We start from the raw sequence: 22,706 nt of genomic DNA on the forward strand, positions 1-22,706 counted from the left end.
AGGGAGCCAACAAAGGGCTGGAACGATGAAATGTCATAACTTTGCATTTCGAGGCATTAAGGTGTAACAGGTTTGCACAACACCATGACTGAAAGCTATTGAGATCGGATTGCAAGCGAGAATGAAATGAAATTTCCATTTACTGGACACAGAGTTTAACATCATCCGCATACATAAGTACTCGAGAGTATGTTAATACTGAAGGCAAGTCATTAATAAAGAGTGTGAAGAGTAAGGGGCTGCTAGATGGCTGCCCTGTGGTACTCCCGAAGAAACCTTTACTGGTAAAGAGAGGGAGTTTTTGAAGAGGACTCTTTGAGACCTAGAACAAAGATAGCTAGAAATCCATCTCAGGAGGTTGGGCGGAAATCCTAAAAGGTCAAGTTTACAGGTTTACAGAGTCGAATGCTTTACTGAAGTCGGTGTAAATAACATCCGTCTGTAAGTTACCTTGAAAGCCTTTAATAAAGAAAGAGTTAAACTCTTACAAGTTCGTGGTAGTTGATTGCCGCCTTATAAATCCATGCTGAGTTGGAGATATAAGTGACTTGCAGAGATGTTGCAAGTGCGGAGTTAAAACCTTCTCAAACAATTTGGGAATAGCGGATAATTTTGCTATACCTCTATAATTTTTTGCATCAGACTTGCTACCTTTTTTATGGAGAGGAGTTATAAACGATTCCTTCCAGATTGGGGGGAAGCAAGAGGAATCAATGGACAGGGTGAATAGTTTAAGCAATGGTCCACACAGAGCCTCGGCGCAGTACCTGAGTACACAACCTGGAACCCCGTCTGGACCCGGTGAAAACACCGGCTTAACTAGTCGAAGATCATGAAGTAGGGAATATTCATTTAACAAGGGACTGAAAATGCCGTTCGACTTCGGTAATCCGTATGGGTACGGTTGACCACAGTAGCGTTCCTCAGAATAGGTTGTTTGGAAAAACTGGGTAAAAAGATCGGCAATTGCCTGATCATTATTTGCCGACGTATTACAAAATGATAGCGAGGATGGGTGTGCGGACGTTCTACGCCCACTGTTTACGAAGCAGTAAAACTGTTTAGGGTCCTGAGAAAAACGTATCCTGCAACGAGATAGGTAATTCTTATAGCTTTGAGCATTAAGAACTGAAAAGTTTTACCGAGCTATTACATAACGAGAGTGAGAAGTAGGAGAGCCCACTTCTTGAAATTTTGTATAAAGTCTTGATTTTAAGTTTTTTAGACTGGATAACTCTTTGGTAAACCAAGGGGGTTTTCCAGATCTAATCGGACAAGAAAGCGGGACACAAGAATCAAAAAATGTGCCAAGAGCATTGTAAAAAATGTTTTTGCCTTTTGTGACATCAGTGCACAAGTACAAAGCGAACCAATCAAAATCCCTAATGAGGTTATTAAGCTTCGCCAACTCGGCTTTACGAAAGCACCGATCTAATACAGTTGGTCCTATATCTAGCGACACCTCGAAAGTAGGGTGGTAGGCGTCTTCAGGTCAAGCAATCCGTCAACAAAGTCATGTCGTGACATGGGCACTAGGTTACTAGACTCGTATGCCGAACTACAAACAGTTCCTGGCAAGTTGAAGTCACCAAGAACTATCATATGATCTTTATCTGATAGCGAGGAAGAAACAGCGGTTAAAGCGGACTAGTGCTGCTCATAAATAGATATATCCGAAGAAGGTGAAATATACGAGCATGTAATGAATATAGCGAAAGCGGGAAGAATCAGTTTTACCCACAGGAATTCCAGTTCCGGTTGAACTTGGACTGTGAAGTGTTCCGACGTGAAGATAGAGTCCACTGCAATCCTGCACGTCGAGACGAACGGTCCTTTCTAAAAGTTGTGTAACGACCTGCCAAAACCTCGGCACTAAGAATGTCCGGATTTAACCAGGTTTCATTAAACACAATAACGTGGGAAGCAAATGCAACACTATCCCGGAAAAGAATGCTGAGCTTACTACGCAAGCCTCTTACATTCTGATAGGTTACTAAAAGAGAAGTTAGTTTTTTGGAAAGGTGGAAGCAAGACGGGAAGTTGAGGAAGAGGAAGTTGAGGTTGAGGGTGGCACACTGGAAAGATTTGGAAGGGATATGGGGGGCCTATTCTTCTTCTTAGCCTTAAACTCCTTCACCACCAAATGCTCCGGCCAAAATTTGGCGGAGCAAATGGTGTCAAATTGAGTTGGGGAGATGCTTATCTTAAACGAGGCTATCTCCCTGGCATAAGAGAAGTTAAATTTCTCCACCTTTAAGCCCACGGCTTTTAGATGTGAGGTCAGGGGCCAGCCGTGAAACAAAAAGTTGTCGTTTTGGTGGGACTCCCACCAGTGGTTTAGTCACCACAGGTCTAGTACCTGTCCGGAACGTCTATTTACTGGTGGGATCGGGATAGACGGGACAACTAGCGAACTTGCGGACACCACGGACACGGACGCTGCAGACGTACTTGGCTGCACATTCTCCGAGGCGATGAATTCGGCTACCGAATCTGCATCGCCAGCAGCTGTCGTTGCCCTTGGAGTGGCAAACGAGATCAACTGCTGCACACTTGGAGTGGTCGGAGTCAGTTTTTCGGCGGCGCACGGCTGAGTGACGGTTGGCACTTGCAGATCCCGCGGAGTGACCTTTTTGCGCCTCGGAGACTCATTCAGCAGTTTTAAACCGCTAAACTGAGCCTCCATGGCTAGGAGCCGATCGTATTGGTTTTTGAAACCAACGGTCAGCTCCTTAAAGCCACTCCGCGTCTGCCTCATAAAAGCTACCATGTCTTTTTCCACCGCACGGCATGCCTCGCAACTGTAATGCAAGCCATTACGTTTGGCTATAGCATCACTCACGAGGCCAGAAAATCCAGCGCATTTTGCGTGCACTACGCTGTCGCAGAGCCAGCAGGGGACATTCGGCTGATCGTGGGTGATCTGCTTCTTACAGGTTTTTATGGCACAGACCACAGCGTATTCCCTTTTATTATTTATTTATTTACTATTATTTGCAAAACAAATTGGTATCAGACCAATGTGCCAGACAACGCTCAAAGCGGAATTGGTAAAAAAAGAGAGCAGAGTGGAGAGCGGTTATAGCGAAAGCTACTAAGCAGAGAGCGCTATTGCTCAGAAAGTTTAAAGAGCGAGAGAGAAAGAACAGTTATTGAAGTTGAGGTGATAGCGAGAGAGTGATAAAACAACAAAAGCTACCAGACGAGAGCGGACTGCAATGCAATGTAATGCGTACTCACTCACTGCAACAACACAACACACAACACAAGCCGACGCCGAAAAATAAAAAGTTAAATAATATTTTAACACAAATCAAGAGGCATGGACTCGCGTAATAGAATTGGTTTCCAGATTGTTGTCTGGTTAGGAAGTATAATTAGAATTTAGTTAGGAAAACACCGGCTGTCATAACTTTGCATTTCGAGGCATTAAGGTGTAACAGGTTTGCACAACACCATGACTGAAAGCTATTGAGATCGGATTGCAAGCGAGAATGAAATGAAATGTCCATTTACTGGACACAGAGTTTAACATCATCCGCATACATAAGTACTCGAGAGTATGTTAATACTGAAGGCAAGTCATTAATAAAGAGTGTGAAGAGTAAGGGGCTGCTAGATGGCTGCCCTGTGGTACTCCCGAAGAAACCTTTACTGGTAAAGAGAGGGAGTTTTTGAAGAGGACTCTTTGAGACCTAGAACAAAGATAGCTAGAAATCCATCTCAGGAGGTTGGGCGGAAATCCTAAAAGGTCAAGTTTACAGGTTTACAGAGTCGAATGCTTTACTGAAGTCGGTGTAAATAACATCCGTCTGTAAGTTACCTTGAAAGCCTTTAATAAAGAAAGAGTTAAACTCTAACAAGTTCGTGGTAGTTGATTGCCGCCTTATAAATCCATGCTGAGTTGGAGATATAAGTGACTTGCAGAGATGTTGCAAGTGCGGAGTTAAAACCTTCTCAAACAATTTGGGAATAGCGGATAATTTTGCTATACCTCTATAATTTTTTGCATCAGACTTGCTACCTTTTTTATGGAGAGGAGTTATAAACGATTCCTTCCAGATTGGGGGGAAGCAAGAGGAATCAATGGACAGGGTGAATAGTTTAAGCAATGGTCCACACAGAGCCTCGGCGCAGTACCTGAGTACACAACCTGGAACCCCGTCTGGACCCGGTGAAAACACCGGCTTAACTAGTCGAAGATCATGAAGTAGGGAATATTCATTTAACAAGGGACTGAAAATGCCGTTCGACTTCGGTAATCCGTATGGGTACGGTTGACCACAGTAGCGTTCCTCAGAATAGGTTGTTTGGAAAAACTGGGTAAAAAGATCGGCAATTGCCTGATCATTATTTGCCGACGTATTACAAAATGATAGCGAGGATGGGTGTGCGGACGTTCTACGCTTACTGTTTACGAAGCAGTAAAACTGTTTAGGGTCCTGAGAAAAACGTATCCTGCAACGAGATAGGTAGTTCTTATAGCATTGAGCATTAAGAACTGAAAAGTTTTACCGAGCTATTACATAACGAGAGTGAGAAGTAGGAGAGCCCACTTCTTGAAATTTTGTATAAAGTCTTGATTTTAAGTTTTTTAGACTGGATAACTCTTTGGTAAACCAAGGGGGTTTTCCAGATCTAATCGGACAAGAAAGCGGGACACAAGAATCAAAAAATGTGCCAAGAGCATTGTAAAAAATGTTTTTGCCTTTTGTGACATCAGTGCACAAGTACAAAGCGAACCAATCAAAATCCCTAATGAGGTTATTAAGCTTCGCCAACTCGGCTTTACGAAAGCACCGATCTAATACAGTTGGTCCTATATCTAGCGACACCTCGAAAGTAGGGTGGTAGGCGTCTTCAGGTCAAGCAAGCCGTCAACAAAGTCATGTCGTGACATGGGCACTAGGTTACTAGACTCGTATGCCGAACTACAAACAGTTCCTGGCAAGTTGAAGTCACCAAGAACTATCATATGATTTTTATCTGATAGCGAGGAAGAAACAGCGGTTAAAGCGGACAAGTGCTGCTCATAAATAGATATATCCGAAGAAGGTGAAATATACGAGCATGTAATGAATATAGCGAAAGCGGGAAGAATCAGTTTTACCCACAGGAATTCCAGTTCCGGTTGAACTTGGACTGTGAAGTGTTCCGACGTGAAGATAGAGTCCACTGCAATCCTGCACGTCGAGACGAACGGTCCTTTCTAAAAGTTGTGTAACGACCTGCCAAAACCTCGGCACTAAGAATGTCCGGATTTAACCAGGTTTCATTAAACACAATAACGTGGGAAGCAAATGCAACACTATCCCGGAAAAGAATGCTGAGCTTACTACGCAAGCCTCTTACATTCTGATAGGTTACTAAAAGAGAAGTTAGTTTTTTGGAAAGAAACAGCGGTTAAAGCGGACAAGTGCTGCTCATAAATAGATATATCCGAAGAAGGTGAAATATACGAGCATGTAATGAATATAGCGAAAGCGGGAAGAATCAGTTTTACCCACAGGAATTCCAGTTCCGGTTGAACTTGGACTGTGAAGTGTTCCGACGTGAAGATAGAGTCCACTGCAATCCTGCACGTCGAGACGAACGGTCCTTTCTAAAAGTTGTGTAACGACCTGCCAAAACCTCGGCACTAAGAATGTCCGGATTTAACCAGGTTTCATTAAACACAATAACGTGGGAAGCAAATGCAACACTATCCCGGAAAAGAATGCTGAGCTTACTACGCAAGCCTCTTACATTCTGATAGGTTACTAAAAGAGAAGTTAGTTTTTTGGAAAGGTGGAAGCAAGACGGGAAGTTGAGGAAGAGGAAGTTGAGGTTGAGGGTGGCACACTGGAAAGATTTGGAAGGGATATGGGGGGCCTATTCTTCTTCTTAGCCTTAAACTCCTTCACCACCAAATGCTCCGGCCAAAATTTGCCGGAGCAAATGGTGTCAAATTGAGTTGGGGAGATGCTTATCTTAAACGAGGCTATCTCCCTGGCATAAGAGAAGTTAAATTTCTCCACCTTTAAGCCCACGGCTTTTATTTTGCTTTGAATAAAAGCAATTACATCATTAGATGTGAGGTCAGGGGCCAGCCGTGAAACAAAAAGTTGTCGTTTTGGTGGGACTCCCACCAGTGGTTTAGTCACCACAGGTCTAGTACCTGTCCGGAACGTCTATTTACTGGTGGGATCGGGATAGACGGGACAACTAGCGAACTTGCGGACACCACGGACACGGACGCTGCAGACGTACTTGGCTGCACATTCTCCGAGGCGATGAATTCGGCTACCGAATCTGCATCGCCAGCAGCTGTCGTTGCCCTTGGAGTGGCAAACGAGATCAACTGCTGCACACTTGGAGTGGTCGGAGTCAGTTTTTCGGCGGCGCACGGCTGAGTGACGGTTGGCACTTGCAGATCCCGCGGAGTGACCTTTTTGCGCCTCGGAGACTCATTCAGCAGTTTTAAACCGCTAAACTGAGCCTCCATGGCTAGGAGCCGATCGTATTGGTTTTTGAAACCAACGGTCAGCTCCTTAAAGCCACTCCGCGTCTGCCTCATAAAAGCTACCATGTCTTTTTCCACCGCACGGCATGCCTCGCAACTGTAATGCAAGCCATTACGTTTGGCTATAGCATCACTCACGAGGCCAGAAAATCCAGCGCATTTTGCGTGCACTACGCTGTCGCAGAGCCAGCAGGGGACATTCGGCTGATCGTGGGTGATCTGCTTCTTACAGGTTTTTTTGGCACAGACCACAGCGTATTCCCTTTTATTATTTATTTATTTACTATTATTTGCAAAACAAATTGGTATCAGACCAATGTGCCAGACAACGCTCAAAGCGGAATTGGTAAAAAAAGAGAGCAGAGTGGAGAGCGGTTATAGCGAAAGCTACTAAGCAGAGAGCGCTATTGCTCAGAAAGTTTAAAGAGCGAGAGAGAAAGAACAGTTATTGAAGTTGAGGTGATAGCGAGAGAGTGATAAAACAACAAAAGCTACCAGACGAGAGCGGACTGCAATGCAATGTAATGCGTACTCACTCACTGCAACAACACAACACACAACACAAGCCGACGCCGAAAAATAAAAAGTTAAATAATATTTTAACACAAATCAAGAGGCATGGACTCGCGTAATAGAATTGGTTTCCAGATTGTTGTCTGGTTAGGAAGTATAATTAGAATTTAGTTAGGAAAACACCGGCTGTTTATTCAAAACAAAAGGAAAAAATGCGGAGCGCAAAACAAAAACACGTCTGATCACTACGAAAGAGAACGACTTTTTTTGACGATTTACGACGAATATTTCTCCGTTGTTAGATGTTTATATAATGGTTTATTGTTTGATGCTTTTATTTATTAGAGGCCGTTACAAATTTGGTTACTCTAGCGTTAATAGTCTCTAAGATTTGTGAATATCCCCAGATTTTCGTCCTTTGCGGGGGCGGAAGGGGGTGTGGCGAAATTTTGAAACAAACTCGTCTCGGTCCGATATATTAGGAGTGTGGATACCAAATTTGGTTGCTCTAGCTTTTATAGTCTCTGAGATCTAGGCGCTAATGTTTTACTCTAAGCAAAGCCGCCTATGCTACGTGTGTGTTAGACAGAGACGGCGAGAAAAAATGAAATTGTTTTCTTGATGCTGGCTATAATAATAATACGATCCAATTTAGATTCTGCAGTCTATAAGATATGGTCATTCTCTACGATTCTGCGTTTTTGGTTTTCTCATATCTTTAAAATTGTGGATGGCACAGATTTTCGTCCTTTGTGGGGGCGGAAGTGGGCGGGGCGAAGTTTTGAAATATTTTTGTAGCACTGACATATCACAGAAGTCTGGATCCAAAACATCGTTGCTCTAGCTCTTATAGTCTTTGAGCACTAGGCGCTAATAGGGACGGACAGACGGACGGACGGACAGACGGACAGACAGACATTGCTCAATCGACTCGGCTATTGATGCTGATCAAGAATATATATACTTTATGGGGTCGGAAACGATTCCTTCTGGACGTTACACACATCCATTTTCACCACAAATCTAATATACCCCAATACTCATTTTGAGTATCGGGTATAATGAGTGTGGAGGTATGGGGCGGACGCGGTTCTATTTGTCCCGGTATTGAATTGGTAGGTTTGAATATTCGAAATTGGGGATGGAATGAACATTGAACATGATGCCGAAACATAAACATGCGGATGTCTGCGTTTCCAAGTAATTCCGACTAAGAATGGATTATTAAATTACGTCTGAGATGTTGTACGGCAAGAACCGTCAAGAAGTGTCTGAGCTGCTTGATTTGAAAAGGAAATAGTTTGGATATGGTGCAAGGAACATATGGCCAAGACTTTCATATTTTTGCATAAAGGAAGAATCTCAAGTTTCTGGCAGCTATATCGACCGAATTTCCAAGACATTTTGTGTTTTATTGGAACGGAAAACGAACGAAAATTTATATCCGTACTCAGTGCCTAACTTATGTGTTGGCACAGCAATAACTTTTCAGTTTACTGCTGTTTTAGGAGCTTTTCATCGCGATTTTCAAGCGAAAAATAGATTTATCCGATAAATTAATAACTTTTCTATAAGAGTGGCTCATTTAAATAAACGTAATTTCATTGCACTATTTTGTAAAATTGTTGGATGTTGGATTTGAGGATTGTCCTGCTGATGGCTGGTCGTGATGCAAACTTGATTGATGAGTCCTAATACAAGTGTGGCAAGGATGATTCGATGAACATTGTGCTAATCTATGGTTTTAAAGACAGTTGATGTAGAGTTCGAGTGTGTAAAACACACATTGTCAAACCGTTCCACAGTTGGTCCTCATCCGAAATTTTTAATTTTTTTTTAGTGAGTGCTTTTAAGAACTTCCCGTAGCTTTAATAAATTTAAATGTTAAGAAAATCGGATATTAATTTAGTAAATGTACGCCTTAAAAATTTGCAGGGCGAATAAAAATTAAAGAATATGTGATATGATTAACTTTTTTTTTTTTCTTTTTTATACTCAAAACGAGTATAGGGGTATTGTAGGGTTACGCAAGCCAATATTCCCTGTAATTCATATATTATGCCAGTCCATAGGTCAGAAATAAAAAAGGATACAAAAGTAAACAATTTGTCTCTTAAATGTCCAAACTTGCCAATGGCAAACCCTTTTTTTTAAATCTAACGGGACTTTTTAAAAATATAATTAAAAGCGTGAAAACATGCTCATTTTCAAAGCGGAGCTGGACGTGCTATTTAGAACAAAAGCGCTCTCCAAATCGGCCGTGTAATTGGTTAAGTTTACAAAACTAAATTTTTATCAATGGATTTTGAAGTTAAAGATATTTATTTTATATTAAGCAATTAATAAAAGCCAATATAAGTTTTTATTCTTGTGAAATTAATGTTTTGCGTAACCTTTACGTTTAATTAAAGTTTTAGTTGTGTCCCCCCCCCCCACATATATTTTTGGAAATTTGCGGATGCGTCTGTAATGTTTGAAATACTAACTCGTCGTCTTTTTTTTTTAAGGTCAAATTTGTCCAGCGAAGCCTCTGTGTCGCCTTATTATGGTGCTGTGTTTGTTTTTGTATTTTATGTTTGTGAACAGTTTTGAATGGTCGTTTAATTATATTATATAATATAGCTCTAATTATTTATTTTTGATTTTAATCTTTTAAAAACGATTTTTGTAATATATTTTCGTTTTGTTTTGATTTTCAAAATTTTAAAATCTACAGATTATAGCCAGTGGTGCAGCAGTAGAGTAAAACCGTATAATTTCTTGTTGTTTGCACTGCCCACTGGAACACATATACATACATACATGTACATATACTCCCTCACGGCAACAGCCTATGCAGCCGTAGTCTTATTTTCTTTCTTTCGCCTTATCTATCGCTCTCTTAATCTGTCGCGCACTTGTCGCATTAGGGCACGGGCGATTTGGCCGCCTGCCCTTGAATTCAGTCTGCACCTAGCAATCTCTTCGTTTACATAAATCGCAACATACGCTGCTGAAAAAGATTAGTAGCTCAACAGGTATATTCGATTTGTGGTGAAAATGGATGTGTGTAATGTCCAGAAGGAAGCATCAATAGCTGAGTCGATTGAACCATGTCTGTCTATCTGTTCGTCTGTCCGTTTCTATGAGTGCCCAATGCTCAGAGACTAGAACAACGACATTTTGTGTTCAGACTTATTTGATATGTCACTTTTACAGGAGTATTTCAAAATTTCGTCCCACCCTCTTCCGCCCCCACAAAGGACGAAAATATGTGGCATCCACAATTTTGCAGATACGGGAAATTTAAAAACGCACAATCAGAGAATGACTATATCTGCCAGATGCGCGAAAATGGATCAGACCAGATTATTTTAACCAAAAGGAAAAAATAAATTTGCAGTGGTTGCAGATACGTTCTGAGTGATTTTCTATCTCTCTCTCACGTACTCTGTGTCGTTCTGTGTTAGCGCCGTCTCACGGAGGAAAGCCACACTGACTAAGTATCGGATATAAATTAGAGTTGCGTCCGTAGCTGTACCTCACAACTTTACCTCTTGTTTTCACGTGAATTCATTGTTAAAAATGTAAAAAAAAATGTATTTATCAACTGTGAATTGAGAGATAACTGCTTCTGCTACCGCTGATTTTCCTTTTAAAAAATTTTTTTAATTTTTTTGAGTAAAAAAAAAACGTGGGAAGCGTCTACCAGAATCGCAATTTACGAAGAATTCGACGAAAATTTCCTTATGAAACTATGTGTCCAAAATCATTTACTAGCTCCCGCTGCAAAGGCAGAGACAACCTTATGGGTTATATATAGATATATATTTTCACTTTGTTTTCCAGTTGAGCTGGGAGCAGCGCTGCGGCAAAGATTATTGATTGTTGCAGTTTTCAGAACCAGTTTTACTGGCTAGCTGGCTGTATGTGTTGGAAAAAAGCATTTATTCGACTGATAGATTGGAGACGATTAATTTTTCGATTTGTGTATCATGCTATCTCTCTTTTCGCCGCAAATTTAGCAAAGTCTTATGTCATTAGGCCATAAGAAGCATATAGATTCCAGGCCGAGGTATTTAAAGGTATTTTGAGGTTTTTAAGGAATTTCTTGGAAGATACCGAGCTTTTTCGCCACCTCTGATTCCACATTTTTTTAATTTGGACGTTGACATGCAATGACTGCATCTTTCAAGAGGCGATGCAGTTACTGCACCGTCAAGTGGCCCGTGTGACACCAGCAGAAGGCTGTTACGCGCGGATCCCAGGCAAAACGCAGCCCTCCTCCCGCCCAACCGACCGAGGGGCGCTGCCGCATGACGCGCGGTGCGTAGCCGAACCAAACGCGAGCATGCAAGAAAGATAGATATTAGACTAACCTTCGAGGAAAATTAGCACTAAACTTATTAAGAAATTAAGCATGCAATAAAATACAAAATACAAATACCACTACAATTACTAATTACTAGAAAGGTGTGTAAGGATTAATAATTTAATAAGAGGAAGAGAATTAGTGTTGGATATAATATGGTAGAGGGAATTATAATCCGAGCATAAGACCCTAAACGGTTCATGCAAGGAATAATTCGATCTACAAAGTGGAAGGAACAACGGTATAAAATTTCTAGTCAGTCTAATAGGAATCGTGAAGTTTATGCGGCTCAACAGATCAGGGCTGTCTATGTCACCCCTGATCAAGTTGTGCATAAATATCACACCAAGCATTTTTCTACGGTTAACTAAGGATGGGAGGTTTACTAATAGTAGTCTACTAGAGTAAGATGGGAGTCTTACACCCGCATCCCAGTTAAGGCCCCGCAGAGCAAAGAGTAAAAAGTTGTTCTGTACTGATTCTATACGGTCCTGGTGTACTTTGTACTGAGGGAACCATACACAGGAGCCGTATTCTAAGATCGGACGAACAAGCGAGGTATAGAGAGTCTTTGTTATATAGGGGTCGTCAAATTCCTTTGACCACCTCTTTATAAACCCAAGCACACCCATGGCCTTATTTACCATGGTAGAAATGTGTTCGGAAAACTTTAACTTGGGGTCTAACATAACACCCAGATCATCCACCAGGGTAATTCTCTCAAGAGAACCACCAAATAGGGTGTAGGGAGCCAACAAAGGGCTAGAACGATGAAATGTCATAACTTTGCATTTCGAGGCATTAAGGTGTAACAGGTTTGCACAACACCATGACTGAAAGCTATTGAGATCGGATTGCAAGCGAGAATGAAATGAAATGTCCATGTACTGGACACAGAGTTTAACATCATCCGCATACATAAGTACTCGAGAGTATGTTAATACTGAAGGCAAGTCATTAATAAAGAGTGTGAAGAGTAAGGGGCTGCTAGATGGCTGCCCTGTGGTACTCCCGAAGAAACCTTTACTGGTAAAGAGAGGGAGTTTTTGAAGAGGACTCTTTGAGACCTAGAACAAAGATAGCTAGAAATCCATCTCAGGAGGTTGGGCGGAAATCCTAAAAGGTCAAGTTTACAGGTTTACAGAGTCGAATGCTTTACTGAAGTCGGTGTAAATAACATCCGTCTGTAAGTTACCTTGAAAGCCTTTAATAAAGAAAGAGTTAAACTCTTACAAGTTCGTGGTAGTTGATTGCCGCCTTATAAATCCATGCTGAGTTGGAGATATAAGTGACTTGCAGAGATGTTGCAAGTGCGGAGTTAAAACCTTCTCAAACAATTTGGGAATAGCGGATAATTTTGCTATACCTCTATAATTTTTTGCATCAGACTTGCTACCTTTTTTATGGAGAGGAGTTATAAACGATTCCTTCCAGATTGGGGGGAAGCAAGAGGAATCAATGGACAGGGTGAATAGTTTAAGCAATGGTCCACACAGAGCCTCGGCGCAGTACCTGAGTACACAACCTGGAACCCCGTCTGGACCCGGTGAAAACACCGGCTTAACTAGTCGAAGATCATGAAGTAGGGAATATTCATTTAACAAGGGACTGAAAATGCCGTTCGACTTCGGTATCCGTATATGAATAGGTTGTTTGGAAAAACTGGGTAAAAAGATCGGCAATTGCCTGATCATTATTTGCCGACGTATTACAAAATGATAGCGAGGATGGGTGTGCGGACGTTCTACGCTTACTGTTTACGAAGCAGTAAAACTGTTTAGGGTCCTGAGAAAAACGTATCCTGCAACGAGATAGGTAGTTCTTATAGCATTGAGCATTAAGAACTGAAAAGTTTGACCGAGCTATTACATAACGAGAGTGAGAAGTAGGAGAGCCCACTTCTTGAAATTTTTTATAAAGTCTTGATTTTAAGTTTCTTAGACTGGATAACTCTTTGGTAAACCAAGGGGGTTTTCCAGATCTAATCGGACAAGAAAGCGGGACACAAGAATCAAAAAATGTGCCAAGAGCATTGTAAAAAATGTTTGTGCCTTTTGTGACATCAGTGCACAAGTACAAAGCGGACCAATCAAAATCCCTAATGAGGTTATTAAGCTTCGCCAACTCGGCTTTACGAAAGCACCGAACACGTTCAGGTAGTCTACTCGACCGATCTAATACAGTTGGTCCTATATCTAGCGACACCTCGAAAGTAGGGTGGTAGGCGTCTTCAGGTCAAGCAAGCCGTCAACAAAGTCATGTCGTGACATGGGCACTAGGTTACTAGACTCGTATGCCGAACTACAAACAGTTCCTGGCAAGTTGAAGTCACCAAGAACTATCATATGATCTTTATCTGATAGCGAGGAAGAAACAGCTGTTTAAGCGGACAAGTGCTGCTCATAAATAGATATATCCGAAGAAGGTGAAATATACGAGCATGTAATGAATATAGCGAAAGCGGGAAGAATCAGTTTTACCCACAGGAATTCCAGTTCCGGTTGAACTTGGACTGTGAAGTGTTCCGACGTGAAGATAGAGTCCACTGCAATCCTGCACGTCGAGACGAACGGTCCTTTCTAAAAGTTGTGTAACGACCTGCCAAAACCTCGGCACTAAGAATGTCCGGATTTAACCAGGTTTCATTAAACACAATAACGTGGGAAGCAAATGCAACACTATCCCGGAAAAGAATGCTGAGCTTACTACGCAAGCCTCTTACATTCTGATAGGTTACTAAAAGAGAAGTTAGTTTTTTGGAAAGGTGGAAGCAAGACGGGAAGTTGAGGAAGAGGAAGTTGAGGTTGAGGGTGGCACACTGGAAAGATTTGGAAGGGATATGGGGGGCCTATTCTTCTTCTTAGCCTTAAACTCCTTCACCACCAAATGCTCCGGCCAAAATTTGGCGGAGCAAATGGTGTCAAATTGAGTTGGGGAGATGCTTATCTTAAACGAGGCTATCTCCCTGGCATAAGAGAAGTTAAATTTCTCCACCTTTAAGCCCACGGCTTTTATTTTGCTTTGAATAAAAGCAATTACGTCATTAGATGTGAGGTCAGGGGCCAGCCGTGAAACAAAAAGTTGTCGTTTTGGTGGGACTCCCACCAGTGGTTTAGTCACCACAGGTCTAGTACCTGTCCGGAACGTCTATTTACTGGTGGGATCGGGATAGACGGGACAACTAGCGAACTTGCGGACACCACGGACACGGACGCTGCAGACGTACTTGGCTGCACATTCTCCGAGGCGATGAATTCGGCTACCGAATCTGCATCGCCAGCAGCTGTCGTTGCCCTTGGAGTGGCAAACGAGATCAACTGCTGCACACTTGGAGTGGTCGGAGTCAGTTTTTCGGCGGCGCACGGCTGAGTGACGGTTGGCACTTGCAGATCCCGCGGAGTGACCTTTTTGCGCCTCGGAGACTCATTCAGCAGTTTTAAACCGCTAAACTGAGCCTCCATGGCTAGGAGCCGATCGTATTGGTTTTTGAAACCAACGGTCAGCTCCTTAAAGCCACTCCGCGTCTGCCTCATAAAAGCTACCATGTCTTTTTCCACCGCACGGCATGCCTCGCAACTGTAATGCAAGCCATTACGTTTGGCTATAGCATCACTCACGAGGCCAGAAAATCCAGCGCATTTTGCGTGCACTACGCAGTCGCAGAGCCAGCAGGGGACATTCGGCTGATCGTGGGTGATCTGCTTCTTACAGGTTTTTTTGGCACAGACCACAGCGTATTCCCTTTTATTATTTATTTATTTACTATTATTTGCAAACCAAATTGGTATCAGACCAATGTGCCAGACAACGCTCAAAGCGGAATTGGTAAAAAAAGAGAGCAGAGTGGAGAGCGGTTATAGCGAAAGCTACTAAGCAGAGAGCGCTATTGCTCAGAAAGTTTAAAGAGCGAGAGAGAAAGAACAGTTATTGAAGTTGAGGTAATAGCGAGAGAGTGATAAAACAACAAAAGCTACCAGACGAGAGCGGACTGCAATGCAATGTAATGCGTACTCACTCACTGCAACAACACAACACACAACACAAGCCGACGCCGAAAAATAAAAAGTTAAATAATATTTTAACACAAATCAAGAGGCATGGACTCGCGTAATAGAATTGGTTTCCAGATTGTTGTCTGGTTAGGAAGTATAATTAGAATTTAGTTAGGAAAACACCGGCTGTTTATTCAAAACAAAAGGAAAAAATGCGGAGCGCAAAACAAAAACACGTCTGATCACTACGAAAGAGAACGACTTTTTTTGACGATTTACGACGAATATTTCTCCGTTGTTAGATGTTTATATAATGGTTTATTGTTTGATGCTTTTATTTACAACGATTAGAGGCCGTTACCGTAAAATTAGATTTGTCTAACAAAATTAAAAATTTTAGTAAACGAAATCGATGCTGCGATCTCGTTGGCAATTCCGCTCTACCCCACACGTACATGTGTGCGTACTTTGAGAGTGTAATTTACATTCTCTTAAATTAAGATAATAGATGCTATTAACATAATAAATCATTAAGAGATAAGAGCTATTGACGGCTGCTGCTCTAAACAGTATTAAAAAAAATAACACATTTTACAATCATATGGGGCTCAATTCAGACTCATCTTTTATAAAAAATTGTATAAAGAATTTTTTTTTTTAGTTAACAAAACAATTTTTTTTTTTTTTATTTCGTGAAATGAGCCGAAAGTGGGGGGCGTGGGTTTATAACTTTTTAGCGTAGTTAGGTATCGGTCTATAAACTCAGCAGAGTTCAACGCATGGCAGAGCTATGCATAACTGGCGGGCTACGCACTACTCCAGGGGAAGCCCTGGATACTGTGCTGGACCTCCTCCCCATAGATCTCATGGGAAAGAAAGTGGCAACACTTTCCGCACTCAGAATGAGAGAAGCCAGACTGTGGAAAGCGTCCGCGGTTGGGCACTCGGGAATCCTGACGAGACATGCGCAATTACCAGAGAGGACAGATTATTGTGTCCCTAGTGATCACCTCTCGACGCCTTTCCAGGTATCGATCCCACTTAGGGAGGACTGGGAGATGGGCGAACCAGGACCCGCAAATGCGGTTCACTTCTACACTGATGGCTCAAAGTTAGACGGCCGCGTGGGGGGCGGAGTCTACTGCAGCGAGCTGAACATCAGTCACTGCTTCAGGCTCCCGGACCACTGCAGTGTGTTCCAAGCGGAGGTTGTAGCCATCAAGGAGGCCATTTCCATCGTCTCTAAACTACTTCTAGACACGCACTTAGTGTGCGTTTTCTCGGACAGCCAAGCGACTGTTAAAGCTCTAGGCTCAATATCGTCGAACTCAGCGACTGTGAATGACTGCCGCAGGTCTCTGCACGAGATCGCAGATCAGTTAGACCTCTTCCTTATATGGGTCCCAGGCCACAGGGACATCGAGGGGAACGACGCCGCCGACGAGCTAGCAAGGCAGGGTACTACAATTCCTCTCCTTATGGAGAGGGAGCAGGTAGCGATGCCTCTAGCTACGTGCAGGCTCCTCACGCACGAATTGTTCGAGCAAAATGCCAATAGGAGATGGCAGCAAACAGTTTCCTGTAAAATCTCAAGATTGATATGGCCATATCGATCGAAGAAGCGCTCAGCCGAGCTGTATAGGCTCAGCAGAGCACAGTGCTCTGCAGTTACTCGAGCCATTACGGGACACTGGCAGATTGGCACTCATGCCTCTAGACTGTCAATCCCTCATAACGACTTCTGCAGGAGTTGTCGCGACGAGGAGGAGGAGGAATCGGTCCCCCACTTCTTCTGCCACTGCCCGGCCCTTGGAAATCGTCGTCTTCGTTTTCTCGGGGCTGCTTTCCTCACAGACATTTCGGACCTGGCCGAAATCAAACCGGGGACCTTGTCCAGATTCATCCAAGCCTCCGGATGGGACTGCCCTTAATTTGCAACAGCCTGTTTCTCCACGGTTTTTAGGCACTGGGAAGGGGCACACGCCCATGCGGCACCACAACGGACCTTCTACAGGTCCAAGTGAGCTTGGGAGGGTTTCATCACTCCCCCAGGCTACCGCCTGAACCTAACCTAACCTAACCTAGGTATCGGTCTGAAATTTGAAATATCCTTAGTCACAGGAAAGTCATATGCACACTAGATCATCCGGTTCGAGCAACTGATTGCCTTTGGAAGTCGTCTTGTGGAACAACCTTCTGCTGTTCGTACTTTCTGGGGCTCTGTTGATCCTAATTTCTGGGGCAGCCTTCTATTGCTTCCTTTTTATGTGAACATTCTGTTACCCTAACCTCACACATCTCCTTTGTGATACTCTACATACAATTACACACTAAACTTGTTTAGTGCATCACACTATTTAAGACCAAAAGCATGTACATCACTACACTTTATAGCCATTATATTGTATTTCGGCCATCAAACAATGAATCTAAGAGTAATGACAAAAGAACATATAGTAAATGAAATGTTCACAAATTGTATTTTTATTTTCTTACAGAGGCAGATTATACTCTAGACGATTCTTTTTGGAATGAAGAAAGTCCCGTTGGTAAGTTTGCATCGATGTTACTTAAAATTTAATTATACAATTACTCAACCATATATATTGTTCTTTAGATATATGTACATACCATTTAACAAAATTGACTAAAACATAAGAAACATTAAGGAATTGCCTTCAGTAATAACATACTCTCGAGTACTTATGTATGCGGATGATGTTAAACTCTGTGTCCAGTACAAGGACATTTCATTTCATTCTCGCTTGCAATCCGATCTCAATAGCTTTCAGTCATGGTGTTGTGCAAACTTGTTACACCTTAATGCCTCGAAATGCAAAGTTATGACATTTCATCGTTCTAACCCTTTGTTGGCTCCCTACACCCTATTTGGGGGTTCTCTTGAGAGAATTACCCTGGTGGATGATCTGGGTGTTATGTTAGATCCCAAGTTAAAGTTTTCCGAACACATTTCTACCATGGTAAATAAGGCCATGGGCGTGCTTGGGTTTATAAAGAGGTGGTCAAAGGAATTTGACGACCCCTATATAACAAAGACTCTCTATACCTCGCTTGTTCGTCCGATCTTAGAATACGGCTCCTGTGTATGGTGCCCTCAGTACAAAGTACACCAGGACCGTATAGAATCAGTACAGAAAAACTTTTTACTCTTTGCTCTGCTGGGCCTTAACTGGGATGCGGGTGTAAGACTCCCATCTTAGTTAGTGACTATTATTAGTAAACCTCCCATCCTTAGTTAACCGTAGAAAAATGCTTGGTGTGATATTTATGCACAACTTGATCAGGGGTGACATAGACAGCCCTGATCTGTTGAGCCGCATAAACTTCACGATTCCTATTAGACTGACTAGAAACTTTATACCGTTGTTCCTTCCACTTTGTAGATCGAATTATTCCTTGCATGAACCGTTTAGGGTCTTATGCTCGGATTATAATTCCCTCTACCATATTATATCCTCCACTAATTCTCTTCCTCTTATTAAATTACTAATCCTTACACACCTTTCTAGTAATTAGTAATTGTAGTGGTATTTGTATTTTGTATTTTATTGCATGCTTAATTTCTTAATAAGTTTAGTGCTAATTTTCCTCGAAGGTTAGTCTAATATCTATCTTTCTTGCATGCTCGCGTTTGGTTCGGCTACGCACCGCGCGTCATGCGGCAGCGCCCCTCGGTCGGTTGGGCGGGAGGAGGGCTGCGTTTTGCCTGGGATCCGCGCGTAACAGCCTTCTGCTGGTGTCACACGGGCCACTTGACGGTGCAGTAATTGCATCGCCTCTTGTTAGATGCAGTCATTGCATGTCAACGTCCAATTAATAAAAAAAAAAAGTAGCGGCCAAAATTCGTCCGATTCCGAGGAAAAAACATTTATTTAATCTAAAATGTTCGCCAGCTTATGTCATTGTGCAATACACATAAACTTCTTCACTTGTGTGATGTCGTCTATCTCTTCTTGGCCGGCTAAAGTTCACTCGATCGATTAAGCACACAATTATCGACAGGATAGCATGAGAAATTAGCAGCTTAGTTTAGTTCAATGTTCATTTATATTACAACTTCCCTATGCATTTGCTCATGGCTGTATTGTCCCGCTTAAGTAATTATTTTTACGCGCATAGCTGTGTGGTTATTGCTTGTATCCAAAATATAGCAGTAACGTTCTCACACGTATAGCCAAAGCATATATATAGGAAAAGAGCTCTAAGGGCGCAAAACATAAGATGAAAATTTGTTCCACATTATACCCTTTCTAGAGTTGAATTACTTGGAAACAGGTCCCTTGCCAGCAGCAAGACAGTTAACATGTATCGTCTTCGTGGCGCAGTTACCGGGAAGGTGTATTTAGTAGACTCGGTCGGAATGGCTACGGATCGTGGAGCCATGGTGGAGTCTATCTAGTCTGATTGGAGTTTCAGACATCGACCGACTTTCCGGACAGGTGAATACAGCCATATGAGATGATCGGGATCGAAGCGTGCGGAATGGGAGTGCAGGTCACTTATGATGGTCTGCTACGACCTTTAGATATTTCCTTGCAGAATAATGTGTGTCCAGAAAATGGGATTGTAGTTTCACTGCAAAGGCCGGGAAGATTTACGCATCGCGTTTTGGTCGACCATACAGTAGCTCACACGGCAATTAGATACCCCTGCCAAGGGTTAATTTCGTAGGAGAGGGTCCGGTAGCTTCATAAGACGCGGCCCTATGGGCGCCACAGCGCCTACTGCAGTCGCTTATCCCAGTTCGGTTGATTAACCAGGTAGGTGAACAGCGTGCGGCTTAAACCTTAGATTAAGGGGCAAGCGAGGTGGTCCGGGTGTTCTCGTCGTCGGTTAATCGTAGGCAGGCATGAATAACTTCTACCTCAAAATTCCGTCCTTCGTCGGAGTGTAGAACGAAGAGTGCTCCATATTGGGAAAACATTCCTTCCATTAGGTACATAGTACCACATAAAGGCAGCTATGTATCGGTTGGTGGTGGATGGACGTTCTTCCCGCTTTCGCTATATTCATTACTTGCTTGTATATTCCACCTTCTTCGGATATATCTATTTATGAGCAGCACTTGTCCGCTTTAACCGCTGTTTCTTCCTCGCTATCAGATAAAGATCATATGATAGTTCTTGGTGACTTCAACTTGCCAGGAACTGTTTGTACTTCGGTAAACGAGTCTAGTATCCTAGTGCCCATGTCACGACATGACTTTGTTGACGGCTTGCTTGACCTGTCTCTGTCTCAAGTCAACCATGTGAAAAATTCCTTGGGTCGATTGCTTGATCTGTGCTTTGTATTGGAGCTGAGTTGGCGGATCTTAATAACCTCATTAGCGATTTTGATTGGTCCGCTTTGTACTTGTGCACTGATGTTATAAAAGGCACAAACATTTTTTACAATGCTCCTGGCACATTTTTTGATTCTTGTATCCCGCTTTCTTGTCCGATTAGATCTGGAAAACCCCCTTGGTTTTCCGGCCTATCCAGCCTAAAAAAATTAAAATCAAGACTTGATAAAAAATTTCAAGAACATGGTTCTCCTACTTCTCACTCTCGCTATGTACTAGCTCGGTCAAACTTTTCAGTTCTTAATGCCAAATGCTATAAGAACTACCTATCTCGATGCAGGATACGTTTTTCTCAGGACCCTAAACAGTTTTACTGCTTCGTAAACAGTAAGCGTACAACGTCCGCAAAGCCAGACGGGGTTCCAGGTTGTGTACTCAAGTACTGCGACGAGGCACTGTGTGGACACTTGATTAAACTATTAACCCTGTCCATTAATTCTTCTTGCTGCACCCCGATCTGGAAGGAATCGTTTATAATTCCTCTTCATAAAAAGGTAGCAAGTCTGATGCAAAAAAATATGGAGGTATAGCAAAGTTATCAGCTATTACCCAAAATGTTTGAGAAGGTATTAGCTCCGCACTTGCAACATCTTTTCAAGTCACTTATATCTCCCACTCAGCATGGATTTATAAGGCGGCGATCAACCACCACGAACTTGTTAGAGTTTACCTCTGTCATTATTAAAGGCTTTCAAGGTAACTTACAGACGGATGTTATTTACACCGACTTTAGTAAAGCATTCGAATCTGTAAACCATTCCCATTTAGCACATCAACTTGAACTTTTAAGGTCATTCTTATTTCATTCTCGCTTGCAATCCGATCTCAATAACTTTCAGTCATGGTGTTGTGCAAACTTATTACACATTAATGCCTCGAAATGCAATGTTATGACATTTCACCGTTCTACCCCTTGTTGGCTCCCTATACCCTATTTGGTGGTTCTCTTGAGAGAATTACCCTGGTGGATGATCTGGGTGTTATGTTAGACCCCAAGTTAAAGTTTGCCGAACACATTTCTACCATGGTAAATAAGGCCATGGGTGTGCTTGTGTTTATAAAGAGGTGGTCAAAGGAATTTGACGACCCCTATATAACAAAGACTCTTTATACCTCGCTTGTTCGTCCGATCTTAGAATACGGCTCCTGTGTATGGTGCCCTCAGTACAAAGTACACCAGGACCGTATAGAATCAGTACAGAAAAACTTTTTACTCTTTGCTCTGCGGGGCCTTAACTGGGATGCGGGTGTGAGGATCCCATCTTACTCTAGTAGACTGCTATTAGTAAACCTCCCATCCTTAGTTAGACGTGGAAAAATGCTTGGTGTAATTTTTATGCACATCTTGATCACTCGATCACTTGATCACCTTTACACTCGTGTTCTACAAATAAATTTCCCCCTTCTTACCTTCAGAGTGTTTCTAAACCCCAGGAGTCCTTCATAGTTTCGGAGTGTGTCTAGGTCCTGCAACGATTCTTTTCTTCAAACTGTCTAAACCTCCACAACGCTCATTTTCCTAAGAGTGTGTCTAAGCCTCTGCAAGGATTATTCTCCTCAGAGTGTGTCTTAACCTCCACAATGATTCTTCTCCTACCGACGGCCAGCACGCAATAGTCAGCAATGTGCGGCCCCGTAGTTGACCCAGAAGGAAAACTGCTACCACTATCCCGCATCTTAATAAACTCTATATTTTTACTAACTACAAACACCTTTACGAAATCCTTCTTTTACCGCTTAATCCACGCCTTGAACCACCAGACTCTCTATTTCAGCTACCATACCCAGAAACTACAAATTTTTATAAACCCCGGCACGGCGAGCATACCGCGGCCGAAAGTGCTATCACCGATGACTATGTCATCCGAATAATTGTCAAAACCTTCTATCCCTTTTACAAGTTTAACGAGGTATCTCTAAACATTCGCGGGTGCGCTGGCAATTAAATAAAATGGGGGCCGATAAATTAAAAGTCTCAGAGCTTGT

The 22,706-nt window shown here is 42.5% G+C and overlaps 1 protein-coding gene across 9 annotated transcripts in view; it reads left to right on the forward strand.

Annotated features, from left to right (window-relative positions):
* LOC6602744 (zinc metalloproteinase-disintegrin-like batroxstatin-3) overlaps positions 1-22,706 on the forward strand; it is a 513,201-nt gene that overhangs the window by 56,070 nt on the left and 434,425 nt on the right. For all 9 annotated transcript variants that reach the window (XM_026990249.1, XM_026990250.1, XM_026990252.1 and 6 more), the window contains exon 2: positions 17,857-17,907. In XM_026990249.1, coding sequence (XP_026846050.1) covers positions 17,857-17,907 — 51 coding nt within the window. The remainder of the gene's footprint in view (positions 1-17,856; positions 17,908-22,706) is intronic.

Source organism: Drosophila persimilis, unplaced genomic scaffold (genome assembly GCF_003286085.1).
Source record: "Drosophila persimilis strain 14011-0111.01,24,50 unplaced genomic scaffold, DperRS2 tig00000572-arrow-pilon, whole genome shotgun sequence".
Classification (NCBI taxonomy): Eukaryota; Metazoa; Arthropoda; class Insecta; order Diptera; family Drosophilidae; genus Drosophila; species Drosophila persimilis.